Below are 21,594 nucleotides of genomic sequence, written 5' to 3' on the forward strand. Positions count from 1 at the left end.
CATGTAACCAACATTTTCATTTTCCATTCAGATATTCACTATATGGGAGAAATATTTTTTTTACTATAGATAATTTAAGTAAGAGTTTAAATGGACTCTGTCAGTACTTTCAGATGCCATTATAATAATATACTATTTATTTTGGTATTCATTGGCTGGATATGGGGAGTGGAGTGAAGCTCTGATCTATTCATTCTGAGGTAGGAACAAAGATTCTTTAGGCCAAGAGGAATCCCTGTTTACCAGAGTTTCCTAGCAGGACAAAGAAGTTCTGAGCCCCTCTGAGAGCTCAAAAATTATATGAGAGAATTTCAGGACCTCTAAACAGGACAGCTCCCAAATCCACCCTTAAGCCTCTCCTGGAAATAATGGACCCCTGGGAAGACTTTAGAATGAAATCCATCCATCTAAGCTCACTCTGTCTTAGTAGGATTACCACCATCTCCTATTACTGATTACTATTGAGGAACATTTATTTAAAAAGATTTGTCAGATAAAAATTTCAGTGAGTATGAGGGTTTTTGTGAGTAGGGAAAAGCAGACAGTTCTGTTAAAGTTTACCTGGTGTTAAATGATAATGCAGTCTATATTTTAAAACCCAAGTTTGGTCTTGATCAGTGTTTCAGGTTTTCAGATTTAAGAGTTTTGCATTTTCTAACTATCTGAGACTTTATTAAAAGCAAAATAAAACCCCAAACTATAAAACTCCTAGAAGAAAACATAGGGGAAATCTTCATGAGATTGTATTTGGCAATGATTTCTTGAATGTGACACCAAAAGCACAGGCAAGAAAAACAAAAATAGATGAATAGGACTACATCAAACTTAAAAAAACTTCTGTTCATCAAAGGTCACAATCAACAGGGTGAAAATACAACCTATGGAAAGGGGGAAAACATTTGCAAATCATATATCTGATAAGGGGTTAATATCCAGAATATATAAAGAACACTTACAACTCAACAACAAAAGATCAAATAACTTGATTTAAAAATGGGCAAAGGACTTGAATAGACATTTCTCCAAAGATGACATACAAATGGCCAACAAGCATATGAAAAGATGCTCAACATCACTAATCATCAGAGAAATGCGAATCAAAACCACAATGAGATATCACCTTGCACCCATTAGGATAGATACTATTTAAAAAACCCAGAAAATAACAAGTGTTGGCAGGGATGTGGAAAAGTTGGAACACTTGTGGACTGTTGGTAGGATTATAAAATGATGCAATCACTATGGAAAACAATATGATGGATCCTCAAAAAAATTAAAAATAGAACTACTATATGAGCCAGCAGTCCCACTTCTGGATATATATCCAGAAGAATTGAAAGCAGGGTCTTGAAGAGATATTTATACACCTGTGTTCATAGCAGCACTATTTACAATAGCCAAGAGGTAGAAGCAACCCAAATATCCATCAACAGAGGAATGGATAAACAGATTGTGGTATATAATATATTGGAATACTATGCAGCCTAAAAAAGGAAATAAATCCTGTCACATGCTACAATGTGGATGAACCTTGAGGATATATTGTGCTACATAAATTAAGCCAGTCACAAAAGGACAAACATTGCATGATCTCACTTATATGAGGTATCTAAAGTTGTCAAACTCATAGAAATAGAAAGTAGAATGGTGGTTGCCAGGGACTGGGCAGAGTGGGAAAAGGGGAGTTGTTGTTCAATGAGTATAGAGTTTCAGATATGCAGGATGAAAAAGTTCTGGAGGTGTTTCACAACATGGTAAAAATACTGAACACTACTAAACTGTACACTTAAAATAGTTAATACAGTACATTTTATGATACATGTTTTTTACCACAATTTTTAAAAAAAGCAAAATAAAGAGCACACTCATTGACGCAAGATCTGATCAGTTTGTTTTACAAATGCTATTCTCCTGCCTGTAGTCACTCAATCAAGAAATCAATTCATTCATTTAATAGGTACTTATCAAGCATCCACTGACGCCAGCCACTGTGCTATGGTTCTGGAAATACAGAGATGAACAAAACATAGGCTAGGGCCTGGCCTCATCTAGTGGAGAAGACAGACACTTCAGCAATTATGACACTTTCCAACAATTCGAACACTTTCTACCAAGTGCTGGGTCTGGAATGGGTGTAGTTCTTTCTGAAGGAGTATTGAAAATAAGTATTTCTTAACTTGAACTTTTAAAATGCTGTTTTCTCTGCTTAGATTGTTCTTTCCACTTTTCTCCTTCTCATCTCCTCCAACTTGCATTCTACCTATTCAAATTAAATGCATCATTCAAGACCAGAACAAGTATCATTCCCTTTCTGACCATTCATGGATTACTCCAGCCCACATTTCAGGGCTCACTTATAGGAACAATCTGGCTAAACCGGAGATATGGTAAGCATTGAGTTTGGTACAGATTAAAGAGAAGTTGAAGTTAATGTTTGGTTAGTATTCAAGACCCAAAAGCTCATGCTGGTCCAAGGGCTACAGTCTAATGTTTCATCTCAAGTTTCTGCATCTCTTCTGATCCTTCACTGGTCATCTACCTTGGTACTTGAGTTGAGATCCTAGTTCTTGACTTAGGCACTTTGACTGACCTTGATTCTTACAACGTTAATTCTACTCAACACTTCAACCTCGATTTCTATGTCCCCCTGGACTGAAATACTGAATCAGACTGACCCCACTAAGTAACAGGATAAAAGGACTAAGACGTAGCCTTTACATCATATGAGTCTTTCGTCTTTTCTGTTCTCTCATGGGATAGACTGCCCGAACATAGTATTTTATCTTGTCCTCCAGTTATGACAGGTATGCAAGCCTTGGACCAAGTACTCTTGCATCCTTTCTTCTCATCTCTGGCACCTAATACAATATGATGCCATTGTGCTCAATTCATAGTTATAGAGTTGGATTAAAAGAGAAATTACTGACCTCTTCACCATTTTTCTTCCTGCCCAAGGCATACTGTTTTGTTGCTTCAATAAATCGCACTGGGATATTATATACTCGCTTATTAAAGAATACAACTAGTGTATATGGCTGTTTGGAGTCATGGCCAGAGCTTTTCCGAATAAGAAATGATCCATCCTGTTTATTAAAAGAAAAGCATAATTATGGTTAGTATTACTTATATTCCCACAGGTGAGAAATCATTTTATGAAAAATACCTATGTTATATTCAAAAGTTAATTATGTAGCTATATGATTTTTATTATTAATTAGAGTTTGTTTTATTATTTTCCAAGAAAATACTTCAGTAAAATATATGCTTATAGAAAATGCTGGGTGAGGTCAATGCTAGATTTTTGATGCACTAAATAAGATATTACGTTTATAGGATTTAGAAATGTGAGAAAGGACACATTAAGATCAAACATAGAGGGCACTCTTAAACTAGGAACTATGTCCACAAGTTGCCTATGAATAAAAAAATGATCAAACAAATGCCATTCAAAAGTATTATAAGAAGAAAGCAGAAATTGGGAATCAAAACATTTCAGCTGATAAAAATTTTCTCCCAAAAAACTTATATTAAAGCATTAAAAAAAGTAACTGTAACACAACATTCTAAATTTAATTATATATTTTATAAAATATTCTAGAATCATAAATTCAAAAATTATGGACAAAAAGCAGGAAGAAGAAATGCAATGAGTTGATCAAACTCAGGAAAGAAATTGAAGAGAAAGACAAACCTATCTCAGAAATGAAGAAGAGATTACAAGATGCCCAAGGGACAATAGCCTTAAATGAAGATTTAATAAATGACTGAAGGAAGGCATGGAAACAACCAAGACAGGAAAAAAAAAAAAAAAGAGACAGAGACTTAAAAAAAGAAGTACAAGAGAGTCAGAGTGGTTGGAATGAAAGAAAGACCAAAAAGGTCCAAAATGCATGTAATTTGATGCCTTGAAGCAGAAAAACAACACAATGGAACAGAACTACTCTTTAAGACTATAATTCAAGAAAATGTATTAGAAATAAGATAAATCTTAAATTTACATATTGAAAGGGCTTCCATCTACCTGAAAAAATTGACCTGGAAATCAACTCAGAGACATATTCTGGTGAAACTATTAGACTTTAAAAACAAAAAGCCTACAGAGCCTTCAGATTAAAATACCAAATTACTTATAAGGGCAAGAAAATAACATTAGCATTGGACTTCTCAAAAGCGTGATATAGAACAAGGCAATCCAGCAGAGCAACACTTTAAAAAACTCAAACCAAAGATTTATATCCAGCCAAGATTTCCTCCAGGTATCAGGCTGTGAAAAATGGTTTTGAATGTTCAAGAACTCAGGGAATAATGTAAACACAGTCCTTCCTGAGAATCTACTACAAGGTGAGCTTCATCAGACAAAAAAGAGAGAACTGGGGAAGCCAGCAAAAGGACTGATGGAAAGCATTTAATATATTTAATTGTAGAGCTAGGACTAAAACAAGCGTGGCTAAAAAGAGTATATAAATGTTATATGTTCTGACAAACTAGGGTGCAACTGAAAAAAATGGGAGGAGAAAAGAGAAAGAAGGGACAAGTGGCACTTTAGTCTTGGATTGTTCAAACTATCCATAGTGTTCCTACAAAACCGGGCTTAGACTCTCCAAAAAATTTACTTCCAGGTACTTTTTGCCATCTTGATCTTAATCTTTCATCTCGTGCATTGATCCAAAATAGCCTGTTACTTCTCACTCTTGGAGGATCTCGTGTAGCACCAAGCCTTACAGAGATCTCCCCCTGGACCCTTCTTCTCTCCCACTGTTTAGAGAGTAGTGGAGCCTATGGATCCCTGTAGAGATGACAGGACAAGTAGAAATGAGATGGAGGAACAAAGAGGGAGATGCTCGAAAGAGAAGAGGAGATGGCCATTCCTCTTGAGTAAGTAAAGAAAAAAGATCCCTGCATCCACAATTGTTGCAGTTATTTAGTTAGCGTATTATCAGGATGCTAATTCTGCCCAGTATAGTCTGAGGGCACAATATGAGATTTAAAAATGGCCCCACCTTGTTTGATCTGTATAACGCCTCTTCAGCAGACTTTCTATCGCAGGCACCAGCATACCATGGCTTACAGTGAACGTCAGCTTCCTATGAAACAGAGGGCATCGTTAAGCATGAGATGGGCCTTCAGTGACACCATACCTTCTGTGCATTAAAAACCAAGTATCATTTTGCATTACCAAGACAGGCCTAATTACATTTGGACCAGTAGTTTGAAAATGAGTTTTGTGCTTCCTTTGAGCAATCACAGGATTATGTAATTGACTTTTTTTTTTCCCATTTGGCCTTAGCTGCTAACCTTAGTGCTCAAATTTAAGATCCAAATCCTGCTGGATTTCTGAACCATTTATTCCTTTCTCCTTAATAAGTTATAATCTCCCTTTCCATTGTGATCTTATTGGTGTTGCTTTGTGGAGTGCTTTATAGTTTTCAAAGTGTTTTTACAAGTATTACCTTATTTGATTCTTATAACTACTTTGAAGGCAAGAAGGATACATGCTATCATCCTTGAGAAAGCTTAGAGAGACTTGCCCAAGGGCACACAGAGCCCTTTCTCTGTCGTTTTTAAACTGTGTTGTTCTATGTGTTTTAATATCATGTGCCTCCACAGATCTATTCTGAGAAAATTACATAGTTTAAATAGGATCTGTGTGAGAGAAAGAACAATAAATACAGCACTCTTCTTTGCTAGTTTTGAAAAAACATGAATTGTTATTTAGGGCATGTAAAATACAAATGGGAATAAATGGAGCAAGGTCTTAATCATTGAAAAACAATGTACTCTGTACCCCTCAGCAAATGACAACTCAGAAGCTGACTTAAAATATAGTCTTTTCTCAAGCTTCACTCAAACTCTCTCTTACAAGATGACATGCCCTTTTCTTCAGTTTACTGGTAACAATAAGAGTTTGTTCCATACCTGTTCTGACAAATTGGAATTAGATGAAAAGTGGGGTAATGAGCCATCCACGGTTGGGCTTCCCCCTTCCGGAAATCCTGAAAAGGATTTGAAAAATCCATGGATCTTCATTATATCTTGAGCAGTTACTATGCCTATACCTCAACACTGTGCTAGGTGCTGCAGGCGACACACACACTGAAACACCATGCACATGAAAAATCACACACACACCAAAAAATCCTTAAGAGCAATGGTTCTCAAAGTGTGGTCTGAGGACCCTGGGAATCCCCAAGATCCTTTCAGAGGATTTGTGAGGTCTTTTCCAAATACATGTCTCTCTGAAGCCCAATTTTCTTCATATACTTCAACCAGAAAAACACATTGCAACAGATTGAAGGTAGAAGCAGATATGAGAATCCAGTTGTCTTTGTTACTCCAGGCATTAAACAGACAAAAAATGTAAAACACCACCACTCTTCCCACTAAATTGTTTTTGTTTGGAAAACAGTTATTTTTCATAAAAATAGATTATTTATGTTAATGCGTAATGAGTTTAATATTTTAAGAATGGATTAATATGCTTTAAATGTCTGTTTTAATTCATATATTAAATATCAATAGAAAGAAACATGTAAACCAAAGTTCTTTTGGCCTTCAATAATTTTAGGCGTGTTAAAATGGTCCTGAGACCAAAATGTTTGAGAATTGCTATTTTAAGGCATAAACTCCTTCAAGGAGTTTACAAGGAGTTTATGGTCTAAATGTGGAGACACACAAAATAGAGAAAATACTTAGCTGTATTCATTCATTTGTTCATTCATTCATTCATTATTGTGTGCCTTGCCATGGATCATTGGGTATATACAGCAGTCAATAAAACAGCAGAATGCCCTGCCCTCCTGGAGGTCAAATTTCAATGAAATGAGATAGGCAATAAAGACAAAAGTAAATACATACGCAATATTACAGAGTCATAAGTGCTATGGAGAAAAATAAGCAGGGAAGTGGGTTAGGGATAGCCTTGGACAAGCGGTACAGGCCTCACTGAGGGGACACTTGGGTAAGATCTGCAGGTGCAGAGGGAGGAGGCATGTGGATATCTCAGGAAAGAATGTTCCAGGTAGAGGGAACAGTGAATACAAGGGTCTGGCGTATTTGAGGAATAGAGAGGAAGCCACCCTGCCTGGAGTGCAGTGAGAAAAGGGGAGAAGAATATGGAGTAAAATCAGACAGCAGGTAATGAAGGGACCAGATCTGTGGGACCTGGTGGACCCCTTAGCATGACTTGAGCTTTAACAAGCATGATATGGGACGCTTTTGGAGGGTTTTGAACAGAGTAGTAATGTGATTTTCCTGTCTTTGAACAAGGTCACTCTTGGCTGCAAGGCTGGAAATAGATAGAAGGGGCAAGGGCAGAGAAAGGAGGCCAGTTGGGTGTTCTTGCAAATCCAGGCAGGAGAGGATGGTGGCTTGCAACAGATGGCATCAGTGGAAGCAGTGAGAGTGGTTGAATTCCAGATATGTTCTGAAGGAATATATCTAGCTGGAAGGTGTGTGAAGAAAGCAAGTGAGGAGTCATGGGTGACTGTAAGGTTTTTGACCAGAGCAACCAGAGTTGTCCTTTATTAGTAGGGGAAGTCTGCAGGAGAAACAGGCTTAGATGAACTAAGTACCTCAGATGAAAGTGCTCTGGATGTTCAAAGGAGACAGCCACCATTGTAACAGCAGGGACTAGCGAGGGCTTGCAAGGTTGGGTGTGAGGGAAGGGCTGGTACTCCCAACGGGAGCAGCAAAAGAGGGCAGGTGGTCAGGCTCTCCCAGGGCACACAGTACAAGGTGGTTGGTGGTTTCTACAGTTTGGGCAGTTGGGGGAATTTAAGGCTGACATTTTCTGATCCCTAAATATGTGCCAGTCCTGTTTTTTTTTTTTTTAAGATTTTCTTTATTTATTTTTCCCCCAACGCCCCCAGTAGATAGTTGTATGTCATAGCTGCACATCCTTCTAGTTGCTGTATGTGGGACGCGGCCTCAGCATGGCCGGAGAAGCGGTGCGTCGGTGCGCGCCCGGGATCCTAACCCTGGCCGCCAGCAGCGGAGTGCGCGCACTTAACCGCTAAGCCACTGGGCAGGCCCTGTGCCAGTCCTGTTCTATTTTCCACATCTTAGCTCATTTTGTCCTCACATTGGCCCTTTATGGGAGGATCAATTTGACCCTATTTTATAGATGAGGCTTCCCTGACCACCCTCGAAGACAGCAGCCCTCACTGCCTCCAGTACTCTTTGCAACCCCATCCCCGCCAACTGCTTTGTTATTCTTTATAGCACTTTAGCATTTACCTGATGTTATAGGATTCATCTAGTTGTTTATTTTTCCTGCCATCTCCAGTAGAATAGAAGCTCCATGGGGCAGGGGCTCTATTTGTTCTATTCACTGCTGTATCCCTTGTGTCTAGAACAGTGACTGGCACATGGCAGATGGTCAATAAATATTTGTCAACTGAAAGAATGACTTGGGTTGAAAAACAATAAAAGGTATAATAGAGCTTTACATATGGAAAAATAAAATTTCTATAGCCAAAGCATTTTCACTTGGTGTTTAGAATTTGAAATTAAAATTTTAAATGTTAAATTTTGAGTAGAAAGCAAACCAAGTTTTGAGCAGTTATGTTCTGCGATCCTGACTTCATATATTTTTAGGGCCATGTATTGTTTGCCTTGGGAAAATTATTCAGATATTTGCCAAATCTTCTTTTCAGGGTACCTTTTATAGATATATTTTATGATCATTAAAATGTATTTTAGATTTAATTTAAATAGCTATCATTTATTGAAGACCTTCTGTGTACCAAGCATTATACTAGCTACTTCCCATATGTTGTTTTACTTAATCTTATTTTGAAAACAGTTGTATTGTTTTTGTAAAAATAAATAAATAAATAAAAGATGACCAGTAAAATATTCAATCAATACTAAAAAAGAGAAAAGTAAAAATTATCTCAAGTCTATTAACTTTTCAAAACAACTCTATGAAATAAATATTCTTGGCCCCATTTTACAGATGAGGAAACAAGCTAAAGAGGATACTGAGATCCTCCAGCTGAAAGTGGCAGCGTTGTGTTAGAACCCGGGTGGCTCAGACATGAAGATCCAGCCTTAACAGCTACCTGATACTGCTTGTCAGGACTTCCTTGTACTTACTTGGCAGAGGTACGGGTTTTTGATGGATTTGTCTGAAAGGAAGGATTTCAGATTAATTAAAAGGCAAAGCACAAGATAAATAAGTTTGACCTTTTGTTTGCACTGAAGATGCTCTGAACAGGCACATCACAAAGGAGTCAACACAAATGGCCAATAAAACATATCTGAAGATAGGAGGGGCACCAAAACCTTCAGGATAAGTAAAATTGTTCCCTTTAGCTTTTAAAAAGGAGTAGACTTGACTAAAGTGTTCAAGGTTAGTTAAGTCTAATAATTAACCTGAATATTAGGTTTCTGTGATTCTAAGCAGTTCTTTTTAAGTTGTTACCTTTAAAAGTTGTCATTCAGTCATTCATTATTGTGTGCCTTGCCATGGCACACAATACTTAATACCTTTTTAGATTTAATTGCGAAGCAATGAAATATCTGATCTTTACCAAGCACTGCAAGCCTATGTCACTGTGCAGTGCAACAATGCAGGTGTTAAGGAAACTTATTTTTAAAGGAAAGGATTCTTACTTCTGGGCGGGAGGAAACATAGGTGACTGCATATTTTCTTGTCTGTGACTAGATCCTCGGTGACGTTCAGCAGGTATAGGTTTTTCTGCATTAAAAAAATTCTCATATTAGGATTAGGATGAAATGTCTTTCCCCCTGCCCAAACCCAGCAACATCAGGTGAGAAGAACTGGATTTGGTCAGATGTCTTCCCACGAATGTGTCTTTCACCAGGATGTCATTTGTTTGTGCACCTGTCAGTCTGGTGATGTTTGTGATATTAGGACTAGGACTCCTACCCAGCAGTATTATAGGCACACCCTACCGCCTCTGCACTTACCCCTTGGCAATGTACATGGGGACTGAACCCTTTGGGTCTGGACCTTTAAGTGTGTGAGTACAGGTGGGAGCCAGAAAATGAGCAAGTTGTAGCCGTCCCTGCTTTCTATGTGTCTGCATATAGGTATTATGTGCAGACACACCCTGGTGTGTCTTCATTAGTCATAAGATGTGCTATAATTAATTTCTTACTGATAAGAGGTAAAATCTAAGAGTTTGTAAATGATCTATTCTTTTTGAAAAATTAATTGAGCAAATTCAAGGTTATCCTTATAATAATGTTAATTTCACTTGCATTTCACTATTTTCCTGAGTGGGAGATGAAGGGGTGGAGTTGTAACTAGTACAGAGGGAAATGAGCATAACCTGAAATGTCAGAAATTTATGTTGAAGCCCATAGTGAACTTCACTGCTGAACCATTGATAAATGTGATTATAAATTATTTTAGTGTTTTATTCTCTCTCAAATTTGGTCTAAGGTGTGTTTAAATCTGGGTATGTCCATGAGTGTGTCTCCTGCATGGAAGAAAGGCTGGAGAACTGTTGATCTCACATTACAGGAACCCAAAAGGAATAAAAGTAGTAAGAACTCAAAGATTCAAATAGATGATAAGATAGACTTCAGGGTTTCTTGCAGTGCAGTGAAATTCGGAAGAACAACTGAAGATCGTATTTCACATATGTGGCGAGTTGCTTTGAGCCTCCATGTGAGGTGTTTTGTTCATGACTTTACAACTTGGTGATGTCAGAAGGAGAAACAATGAACACAGTAGGTCCCCACAGCCTGATGAGCTTTGACCACACCTGCTTTGCCCCTGCCATCCGGAAGGCTTCCTTCCTAGGCGAGAAGAGCCCACTCACCCGCTTTGGGTTTAGATGTCCATTGCCTCTGCTCTTGAAATAAGTCACAAAAGAGACAGCATGCCAAGCTCCTGCACTGGGAGCTCTTTGGGAATGAGGACACCCAAGCTGCATGGGGCATGCCATGAGCCTCTTCTCTGCTGGATTTTGGAGGCTCCCGAAGCCAGGAAATTTGCACAGGGTTGTACTTACTTCCTGCAGAAGCTCACCCTAAGGTTTCATTATCACTCCAAGCTCCCTGCTCAACAGGCATGCAAGACTGTAAGGAATGGAAGGACAGCAAGGCAAAAGCATCAAAGGAAAGGCAGAAGAAAGCAAGACAGTAGCAGGGAGTGATACTTCAGAAATAGCCCGGGGGAAAAAGATGTGGGAAACGGATGTAAAAAACCCAGTGGAGCAATTAAAGCAGACAGATGAGTTGTAATGTACATTCAGAAAATGTAAGGACCATCCATCATCAGAAAAACCAGAACACTATGTAGATGTGCCCATATTAACTCAGGAAATGGTGAGAAGAGCACTCACTAAGCTTGTAACATTGGGTACCTCCATGTGGAGCTAAGTGGGTGCAGGACTTTTAACTTCCATATAGTGTTTTGAGTGCTGAGATTATGGATGATTCTTACTTCTTTCTGTTTCTCTACCCAGTAGTTTTCAAATACAAGTATTTTTTTAAATGGGAAAGTTCTAATAAAAAGTATACATAAGGATTTTAGGTTATGATGAAACAAAAGAAGGAAGGCATTTGAAGATGTCCTAAGAAGACAGATATTTGAACTCAGAAAACATTATTTTGAAAACTTAGCAAAAGAACTTGTTCAAATAAGCAGATTTTTAAAAATTTCATTGCCCTCACTAAGCTGTTAGTTCTAAGATACGTGAATGGCTCTAAATAAGTCTTCATACCTATGTAAGGTCATGGCACTGTTTCTGGCAAGTCATACCTGTCTACAGACAGACAGGTTTGGGGCGTGTAGACTGTAGCCTACCCCGAAGATGTTGCCCAGCAAGATCAGGTCCCGACCAGCTTTGCTGCTCACTACTCATTGTAAAGTGCAGGCCATTTTGTTTAGAAAATTGAGTTAGCGTTTACAATAGCCTTATAAATAATGAAAGAAATTTAGAAATACATTTATATACAAATTCTTAATTAAAATCACTTTTAGAGGACATGCTCATCCATCAAAATAATATAGATTTACCTTCACAAACACTTGAGGCATTCTGTTGAGAGGGAACTGGAGTCTATTAAAAAAAAATGCAAGGATATTTAATACAGTGGAATGTGAAAAAATGTGGAAATAAAATTCAAAGAAATATTATTAAAATAAATATTTAGGGGGAACATTTCTTTGATGCATAGCTATTCTTTCAATCACAAGAACAACAATTAAAAGCACACAATCCCCAGCCCGGCTTTGCACAAAGCGACAATGGACTGGAAGTGTCTTGGAAGGAACAGTGTCGTCTTGGTGTGGGGATCTCCCTGCTGTCAAGAGGGTTGGATACCATGACCCCTAGCAGCTGCCAGGTACTAGTGCTTGCACAGTGGGAGTCTGGCATCCGATTCAGTCTTGGGCCCCACCTTCTTGGTGTTTGCTAAGTGATTATAAACGTCAGGCTACAGAGTAGGAACCAGGTCAAGGTGGGCTTCCTCAAATAGTGGGCTGGCCCAGGTTCCCCAAGTTCTGGCCAGAATCTGAGTTTAGTCAGGCCCATGTGTGCCTGATATTCAATTGACAGCCATTAGCTTCCTGGCCAGGGAGTGGGAAGCAGACACAGGGCCTCCCGTGGGGAAAACGGATGTCATGGGAGGCAGGGAGCCTGGCCACCGCCTCTGATCTGCTGCTCACACTCAGTGAAGCCGCCCGGAGCAAGTGAGGATGAACTCCTCCGAGCAGCATCTTCCTTGGCTAACTGAGGATTCCACATTTCTCTCGGACTGTCTGGGCAGCAACTTCATTTGCTAAGATTATGTTCACCTTAGCTGGAAGCATTGTCAACCTTAAATAAGTAGATAAGAACACACATTGTGGGAAATATGAAGCATGTTTAAATGCAAAATTAACTTACTGTCTTCAGTGTTGTAGCCGTTTTTTTCCTAAGAAATAAGAAGAGATCAGCTTTGATAAACAAAGATAAAGTGGAGCTGACTACTTATCATTTTACTCTCAAATTTAAACTAGAATGATGAAAGTGATACGAGTGTGTAGGAAGACTATCCAAGAAGGGCAGAGAGGGATGGAAGCAGGATTTAGCCGTGATCCTCCTAGCATCAGATAGGGTCCACTGACAGATGGCATAAGGGTTAATTGGGGATAAACAGGGGCACCAGTTGCTAGGGAGCCCGGGTAACTGAGCTCCTGTTCCATCTGCTACTAATTACTCCATGACCTCAGGCCTCTTTCTCTCGTGAGGCCAGTCTGAGCTTTAGTTTCCTCATCTGTAAAATGAGGACCAGAATCAGTGTCTTAAAAGTGTGTGTGCACAGCCCTCCCCTCCCCCAACAGCACCCCAGGGCTCCTGTCTGGGGATGGAGGGTGGATATACTAGCGTGGCCATGCAGGTGAGTTTGTAGCCGCCACCTCCCCGTGCCAACTGCCCCCCTTCTTCTCGTGACTCTTCTCTACTAGACATCTGCCTAGGATTTCATTCCGAACCGAGACATCCAAGACCAACACAAGTTTGAAAACCACTGTGATCTGTGGTCCTGAAGGTGCTTGCCTGGCCTAGCATTCTGGTTTGTCTTAGTTCCAGTAGAGATTGGAATCGAATATTTCTAAGGTTTTATGCTTCTCTTCTGTGTTTATTTTCAATGCTGTCTCTCTCTTTCTCTCTCTCACTTTGTTTTTGGCTGAGAGCTGAAAGTATGGGAGAAGAATACTAATAATACCCGAGTTCCTCTAAGATGCCTGGCCCTGGATTAGGCTCTTTACATGTTATTTTAACCTCACAGTGACCTTTTAAAGTGGTTATTATCATTACATTTTAGAGATTAGGAAACTGAGGCTCAGAGAGACTAAGTAACTTCCCGAAAGTGATAAAGCTGAGCCAAGAGAGACGTGTGCAGAGTTTTGGTTAATAAACCCCTGAAATTACTAATTACTTTGCTTTACACAGAGGCAGAATTAAGATTATAACCACGCAAGCCAGCTTTGGACATATTTAAAAGTGCTTTTAAAATAACCTATTGAGCCAATATAAAATTGTGGGGCCACTGTTTGTAATATGAACACATTACAATACTCACCTGACAGTTTACAAAGCCCTTTAAGTTCAATAGGAAAGAATGACTTATCTCGCTTTTGTGTGTGTGTGTGTGTGTGTGAGAGGAAGATAGGCCCTGAGCTAACATCTGCCAATCCTCCTCTTTTTGCTGAGGAAGACTGGCCCTGGGCTAACATCCATGCCCATCTTCCTCCACTTTATATGGGACGCCGCCACAGCATGGCTTGACAAGCGGTGCGTTGGTGCGCGCCCAGGATCCGAACCAGCAAACCCTGGGCCGCTGCAGCGGAGCGCGCGCACTTAACCACTTGTGCCATCGGGCCAGCCCCTCATCTCGCTTTTGAAAGGAGCCCCAGTGGTGTTGCTTTGATTGAACACCCCAGTGTAGGCTGCACGTTGTACACATTTGTTTATAGATCATTAACTACTTGAAGGAGAAGCTGAGGAGTAGAAAGCAAAGATGAAACCTGCTTGTGGGCCTCAAATTACTCAGGTGCTGGAGCTTCTGTCTTATGGAACATTGTAAGTCAATGAACTTAAGATTTAACTAAAAAATTCCGAGAGGAGAGACTACCAGTTTTTGATTTCAGCAGGGACACCCCTAGTCCAACTTGGAGAGTGCCATGGGGGTGGAAGAGAAGAACAGGGCAGTAGGGTTTCACTGCCACACTCTTCAGGAACACACCTATTGTCACGTGAGGTGCACCTCTATCTGAGCTCGGGCAGGTGTGCACTTCTAGATGAAAACAGCAGTAAAGCACCCCCCTCCCCCAGATTCTCAGGCAGGACTCCTTTGTGGATTCCAGGCAGGCCCCACTCACAGCAGTGGTGGAGACCATCCACTCAAATCTCACAGCTGCTTCCCTGCAGCAGGTACTCACCCCGCCCTGGGCAGTGGGGACGGCGCAGTGGGTAGAGAAGATGACTTAGAGTCCCAGGCCCCGCTGTTGCGACCTGCACAAACAAATACACAGCTCAGTCTCCAAGTTCCCAACCTGGAGCTGTTGGTCACAGTGAGGCTGGCCTTTTGGGCAGCCTCAGAAATACATGCACATTTTTTGTTACTTTCAGTTAAGCATTTATAGGTAGTTACGGTGAAGCTGTTAGGGAAAACCTGTAGGCAGAGGTGATGAAACTTTTAAAAAATGTCAGTTTATAAGCCCAGAACTAGGATGTGAATTAGGGACTCCATCTTAACATTTCTACATAACCTCCTTTTTCCTCCATGGGACAACTCCAGAGCCCCTGATTCTGTGGTCTCAGCGAGAGTCCCACAACGGTTCCTATGGGAGGGAGCCAAGAGCTCACACTTGCATCTATGTACACTGCACAAATGTGCACACCAGAGGTGCCTAGAGACAGAGAGGCACAGACCCACCACTCCTGATATACACCCATAGACATTGCTCATTCATCACCACACTTAAATACAGTACCTACACCTAACTTCACATTCGGAGGATACTCATTCATTCATCTCAGTTCTCAGGGCCTTTGCCCAATGTACACTTAGACAAATTGAAACAAGTGGCAAGCTACTGCCTAAAGCTCATCTTCTGAAGTCACAGAAGGGACACAGGGGGCCTTGTCCACTGCACCTAATTTACTCTCCCCCTACCTGAAGATAGAAGCCAGGCAATCATTATGAGAGAGGAAGGTGCGAGACAGGTAGAGCTGCACTGCTGGGATAGAGAGCAGGCCTGGACCGGGAGAGGCCAGAAGCTAAGCTGGCTCCCCTCAGCGTCTCCTGGCTGCCTCCTCTCAGGCCGATGCTCGCCTGCCTGGACAGTATTGCTCTGTGAGACAAAGGCTCCTTATTAAAATAAATACAACTGAATAAATATTTTATTAAGAACCTACTACATTTATAAGTCTATAATTCCTAATGGACTTATAGGAGATACTCTGTAAATATAGATTGGACCTGCCCTCAGTATGTATTGTTTTAGTTTGCAAGATAAAGCACATGCAGGTAAACAATTAAGTAATAATAAATTACCAAGAAGTATTCAGAGCCTGGTATGTGAAAAGCACCTGGAGGCACTATGTTAGGGGTTGTGGAAGAGGTCAAGAAGTAGAGACAGGCCTCTGCCCTTTCGGAATTTATAACAGGAGAAGACATAACCTGCGCCACCTCGTCTGACAGAACCACCTATTCCAAACACAAAAAAGAAAAAAAGACCTCAAAAACTATTAAAAACAGAGACCATAAAGTTCATTCTCATATACTTTACTAGAGAGGGGCCTTCAGGCTTTCACTCAGAGCCCATCTACTCTTTCTCTACACACAAGTATTACATACGGCTAATTTCTATCAGCACTCACAAATGAGAGCAGTGGCCAAGAGTGGGTGCTACGATTCCACGAAGCGGCCTTCCCCGGCACCCCACAGAGGAATGCCCCCTCCCGGGTCACTCCTACTTCCGTGTTACCTGGCCTAGACATGACTTTTAAAGACATTTTGAAAAAGAGACTACATTTGGAATTTTCAACATGTCATGTGACATGTCTGAAATGTCATCAGAACTTGTAGTATGAGTCCCCCTGAGTTTCATTAGCTAGTGTGTCAAATTGATACTGTTCATCAAATTCTCAATACTTGAGATTGAAACTGTGAAAATACACTTGGCTACTCATAGATTTTGATGGAAGATTTTGAGGAAGGGGGAAAAACCCTTGTCTGAAAAATAAGGAAGTAGAAAGAAGGTCTAAGTCAGAATTTCCTCCCAGGGGTTTTCCCTCTTCTCAAATGCCAAGCGATCATTTGGCCTGGGTATGTTATCATTGTCATATCTACTGCCTGGATTTTCTACTAAGCTTCCCTTCCCTTCATATCTTCAAACAGTCAGCCAACATCTTCCTTTCCCCTTCCTTCCCCATAAATAACTTCTGTGATCAGCGAGGGAGGGGCATGTCCGCTCTCCCCTGTGGTGGTGGAGTATTAGCAGTGGTGGATAACCTACAGTCTTGCATCAGGAAGACAGGGTTCTAGTTATTTCTCTGCCACCAAACTCGCTTGGTGACGTCTTACAGGCCACTGTACCTCAGTTTCCCCCTCTGTGAAAGGGGGACACCACCACCTATCTTACCTAACTCAGAGTTACTGTGGTAAGATAATAGAGTGACTTTGAAATGTAAAGAATTAGTCAAATATAAAGTAATATTGCTGGAAAGAGATTGAAAATACTTGAGGGTTAAAAACACTATGCTAAGTGAAAGGAGCCAGATGGAAAAGACTATATATTGTATGACTCTCTCTCTATATGAAATGTCCAGAAAAGGCAAATCTATAGCAACAGAAAGCAGATCAGTGGTTGCCTCGGGCTGGAGGGTGGGAACAGCATTGACCACAAATGAGCATGAAGGCTCTTTTGGAGTTGGAGTGGGCATGGAAATTTTCTAAAACTGGATTGTAGTGATGGTTACAAAACTCTGTAAATGTAATGATTTACAAAAAATATTGAATTATACATATAAAATGAGTGAGTTTTATGAGATATAAATTATAATTCATAAAGGATCTCAGTAAATATGATTATTGCTATTTTTGTTATATCTTCTTATCAACCACCACAGTATCTCTAGGTGCCAGGCACTGTGCCAGGTGCCTCAAATGTGCCATCTCTAAACCTCACATAACATCAAATGAGCAAATGGAGGCTCAGAGAGGTTAAGTGGCAGGGCTGGGGTTGAAAACCAACCTCCTAATGTTCCTTTAGGGCATGATTTGGCATGTGGGATTCACTTGCTGCTTCTCCATTATGTGGGGAAAAATTAGTGAAACAGGGGTGCTTTTGTGGATGCCCATGGGAGGATGGAGAATGACTCTTCTATTTTACAGGCCAGTGACCCTCTCTGCTGCTCTGGGCCTGAAGTCAGACCGAGGGGTATGGCTGGGGTAGGACAACCTGGTACCCGTGTCACTGCCAGGATCCTTGATTTCTGGCAAAACCGAATTCTTGATTGGAATACTCCAAGGAAGAAATTGGGAATGTGACAGAGGGAGATGTGCTCAAAAGCACAATAATAAAAGAAAAAAATTAGATTTGTTTTAATTGTATTGACCAAAAAATTATGTTAATGTTTGATTTAACAGTGCAGGCCTTGCACAAGCGGGTGCTTACCTAAGTTTCTCAACTAGGAAATAGTTTACCCATAGTTTGTCCTTCTACCACATAGTATATTTTATGCATCATCTTCTTTTCAGTTTTACATACAGTGTTGGTAAATTTCCTTATTGTAAACAATCCCAATGTCGACATTGTAAAGCCCTTGGGATTCAACTCTTTTTTGGCTGTTATAGAAACCCTACTATCATTAGTGGGGCCTGCAAGCCAGCTGGAGCATCCCTTCCTCTCAGGCAATGCATGCACTCTTACAAAATAAAGATATTTGATTTAACCAATCCACAACAATTTGGGCTACAGGTAAAATTCAACTTGCATATTAGCAGGGAATGTAAATTCTAAATTCTTTACCCTATTTTGGGAGATAGAATACTTTTAAAATACTGTTTCTTCAGAGAAATTTCAGAAATACATGCCCTTCTACCCTCTTCTGACAAAAGCTACAAATCAGCCAGAGCTTGCACCACCTTCTTCTAGTGCTCACTTAGAGATAAATCACAATGGGCTCCAGTCTTTCCGTTTGTTCAGACCAGTGGTTCATAACTGTGAGTGATTTTGCCCCTCTCCCCTAGGGATATTTGGGAATATTTGGAGACTTTGCTTATCATTACTGGGGAAGGGAGTGCTACTGTCATCTGGTGGGCAGAGGCCAGGGATGCTGCTAAACATCCTGTGACGTACAGGACAGCCCTCACAGCGAAGAATTATCTAGCCCTAAATGCCAATTGTGCTGAGGTTGAGAAACCCTGATTTAGAGTAAAACTTCACATGGAAAGGAAGAAACACAAGTGTTTCCTGAGATGTGTACAGGGTGCTCTGCCAGACTGGTCATGAATCAAGGCAGGTTAAACAAGAGATTCTGAACAACAACAATAATAAATAACAAAGAGCTATCATTTTATGAGTGTGATCCATATGTATTTACTCATTTAATTCTCGCAATACCCCTAGGTGTAGGTACCATTTTCTCTTCCATTTTTCAGAGGAGGAAACTAAGAAAGAGATTACTTAGCTGGTGAGATGTCCAGCACCTAGCAAGTGTCAAAACCAGGACCTGAACGCTCTGGCTTTGGAGTCTGTGCTAAGTCCTGCAACTGCGCTTCTCAGTATGGAACACAAAGGAGAGGGCAGAGCCCGCCACTGCACCTCATTCACTACCTAATCCTCGGCAAGCACCTTATTAGCCATCAAAAAGCCAAAAGCAACATTAACCAGAGGCAAGTGTCATGGTGTGGTACTTTGACAGAAACACCAAGTTGAAACCTTAGCACTTCCATGATGCCTATCAGGGCACTATCTGACCCTTTAGAGGTTAATGGATGGTTATTCAAAGACACAGCAAGTAGTCTGATTATTCCTTTTATAAAAACCATCTGAAAATTCTACTGTTTGCATGCTCAGAAACTCACTCTCACTGTTCAGGTTTGTCCCTCCCAAATTATCTCACTTCTTCCCTCTTCCTGTACTTCCTCCCGTCTGTATCCAACAGTCATAAAACCAGAAAATTATTTTCTTGTTCAGATGTGGTTTCTTCATCTAATGCCTCTAGTATTAAAATATAGCTATACTAGGTTAATAGAAAACTAATGAGTAATAAATCCAATGGGCTAATGCCCTAATTATGGTGCCATGTGATTCCTTAAATACAACCAGTGTTGGGGGACTCATTCACTCTCTCAACCAACTAACCCATCTAACATGTCAGTACCTGCTCTGAGCCAGGTCCTCTCTAGACCCCGGAAACACAGCTGTGAGCAATACGTGGAGCTGAGAGGTCTCAGGAGGGATCAGGGGATAAAGGAGCAGTACAGGGCACTAGAGGGGTACATAGCAAAAGGATCTAGCCCAGTGTGGGGTCAGGAAAGCCCTCTTGAGCAAGTGACATTTAAGGTAATGTCTTCAAGGAGCTTGCAACATACTTAGGGAGATTAGACTGAGACACAAAGGAATTAGGGAACAGGCATGGGCTGAATATAAGTGGGAGGAGACTTATGGCAGAGGAGAGCTCTCTCAGGGCTACAGAAATCATAGGAGGCTTCCTGGAGGGGGAGACCTCAAGCTGGGCCTTGAAGGCTGGGTAGGGTTTGGTATCATAAAATTGAGAACACAATGAACACCAAAGGCAGGACCCATGAAATACAGAATGATTGGAGTATTGAGTGTGTTTTAGGGAGAAGTCTTTGTAAGGTAAGAAGAGCATTTTAAGATGCAAACATCAGAGATTATTAAACTATTCTTCTAAAGAAGGGTTTAGGCCTCCATTTATCTGTTTCAATGAAAGGTTTTCTGTTCCAATAATAACAGCCCTTCTCCTGAGTTATCGTGAGTCAGGAGTCTCCATTTCAGCTGGGACAAAAGCAACTCCACCAAGACGTTTTAGGTTAGTGTGTTGACATTTGTTCCCAGAAGTTAAGAGGAGCTGGATAAGACGGCTCTGACCTCTACTCCCCAAATGTAAAGAACCTGTGGTTTCCAAGGGAGAGGATAAATAAGATAAGAACTTGTGAGGAGAGTGAAGGATTGCACAAGAAATGAGTCTAGAAAAAGATTAAAAAATACTCTTCCGTCATTTTCTCTCAAGAAGTATGTCCCTGAAGCAGAGCTCAGTCTTCCAATTTCTTGTGTTCTCGCTTCAGCTCTGAGAGAGAAGAGAGTGAGTATGTGTGTGAGGGAGAGACAGACAGAGAGAGAGATGGAGGGGGAAGGGAGAGGGAGAAGGAGGGAACCCTGGAGAGGATGCTCCTGCACCTCTCTGTGCTGTAATAGGGTGGGGGTGTGGGCACCACTCAGCATCGTGGGCCTCAGTCTTGGGATTGCCAAACCCTACAGGAGACAACTAGGAACCACTGAGTGTTCATGGTTTGGCGAGGGATGACATGGTAAAAACTAACTTTGTAATGGGATGAAACTGTCAACATTTGGAGGTGTTCAGAAGCTCGGTCTAGTGACTGAGGAGAGAGCCTAGAGGCAGGGGTGTGGATAGTGGACTCTTGCAGACAAGCAGCTGTGACTTGATAAAGTAAAGAAAGCCTGGACTAGGGTGGTGGCAACTAAAATGGAAGACCAAATTCAGGAAAAGAAATCACAGGCTTTGGAAAGAACACAGGCACTGAGACATGTAGACTGGAGGCTGACATGCAAAGCAAATAGGAATGTCTAAAGTGTAGAGACGGCATGAGCTTTGAGTTTGGTGGTAGATGCATTGACCTTGAGGTGGTGGGAATGTCAAGATCTTCAGAAGGGAAATCAGGTCAAGGTTGGACATCAGAGAGTCATCAGCTTAGACAAGAGAAGTGAAGCCAGAAGAATGGATGAACCCTAAAGAAGTAAAAAACAATACTCTTTACTGAGCACCTAGTGTGTCCAGGCACGGCATTAAGAGTTTTCCAGTCACAGTTTCAGAATTCTCCTGTCACAGGGCAGGGGCTTTATCTCCATTTATAGAT

At 40.8% G+C, this 21,594-nt stretch overlaps 1 protein-coding gene across 1 annotated transcript in view; it reads right to left on the reverse strand.

The window, feature by feature from the left end:
• BLNK (B cell linker) overlaps nucleotides 1-21,594 on the reverse strand; it is a 77,328-nt gene that overhangs the window by 2,618 nt on the left and 53,116 nt on the right. The window contains exons 9-16 of the mRNA XM_058543631.1: nucleotides 14,903-14,975; nucleotides 12,867-12,894; nucleotides 11,996-12,038; nucleotides 9,616-9,700; nucleotides 9,097-9,128; nucleotides 5,917-5,993; nucleotides 5,001-5,084; nucleotides 2,928-3,083 (exon numbers count right to left, since the gene is read on the reverse strand). Of these exons, the coding sequence (XP_058399614.1) occupies nucleotides 2,928-3,083; nucleotides 5,001-5,084; nucleotides 5,917-5,993; nucleotides 9,097-9,128; nucleotides 9,616-9,700; nucleotides 11,996-12,038; nucleotides 12,867-12,894; nucleotides 14,903-14,975 (578 nt within the window). The remainder of the gene's footprint in view (nucleotides 1-2,927; nucleotides 3,084-5,000; nucleotides 5,085-5,916; nucleotides 5,994-9,096; nucleotides 9,129-9,615; nucleotides 9,701-11,995; nucleotides 12,039-12,866; nucleotides 12,895-14,902; nucleotides 14,976-21,594) is intronic.

The sequence above is a fragment of the Diceros bicornis genome, chromosome 6 (assembly GCF_020826845.1).
Source record: "Diceros bicornis minor isolate mBicDic1 chromosome 6, mDicBic1.mat.cur, whole genome shotgun sequence".
In the NCBI taxonomy this organism is placed as follows: Eukaryota; Metazoa; Chordata; class Mammalia; order Perissodactyla; family Rhinocerotidae; genus Diceros; species Diceros bicornis.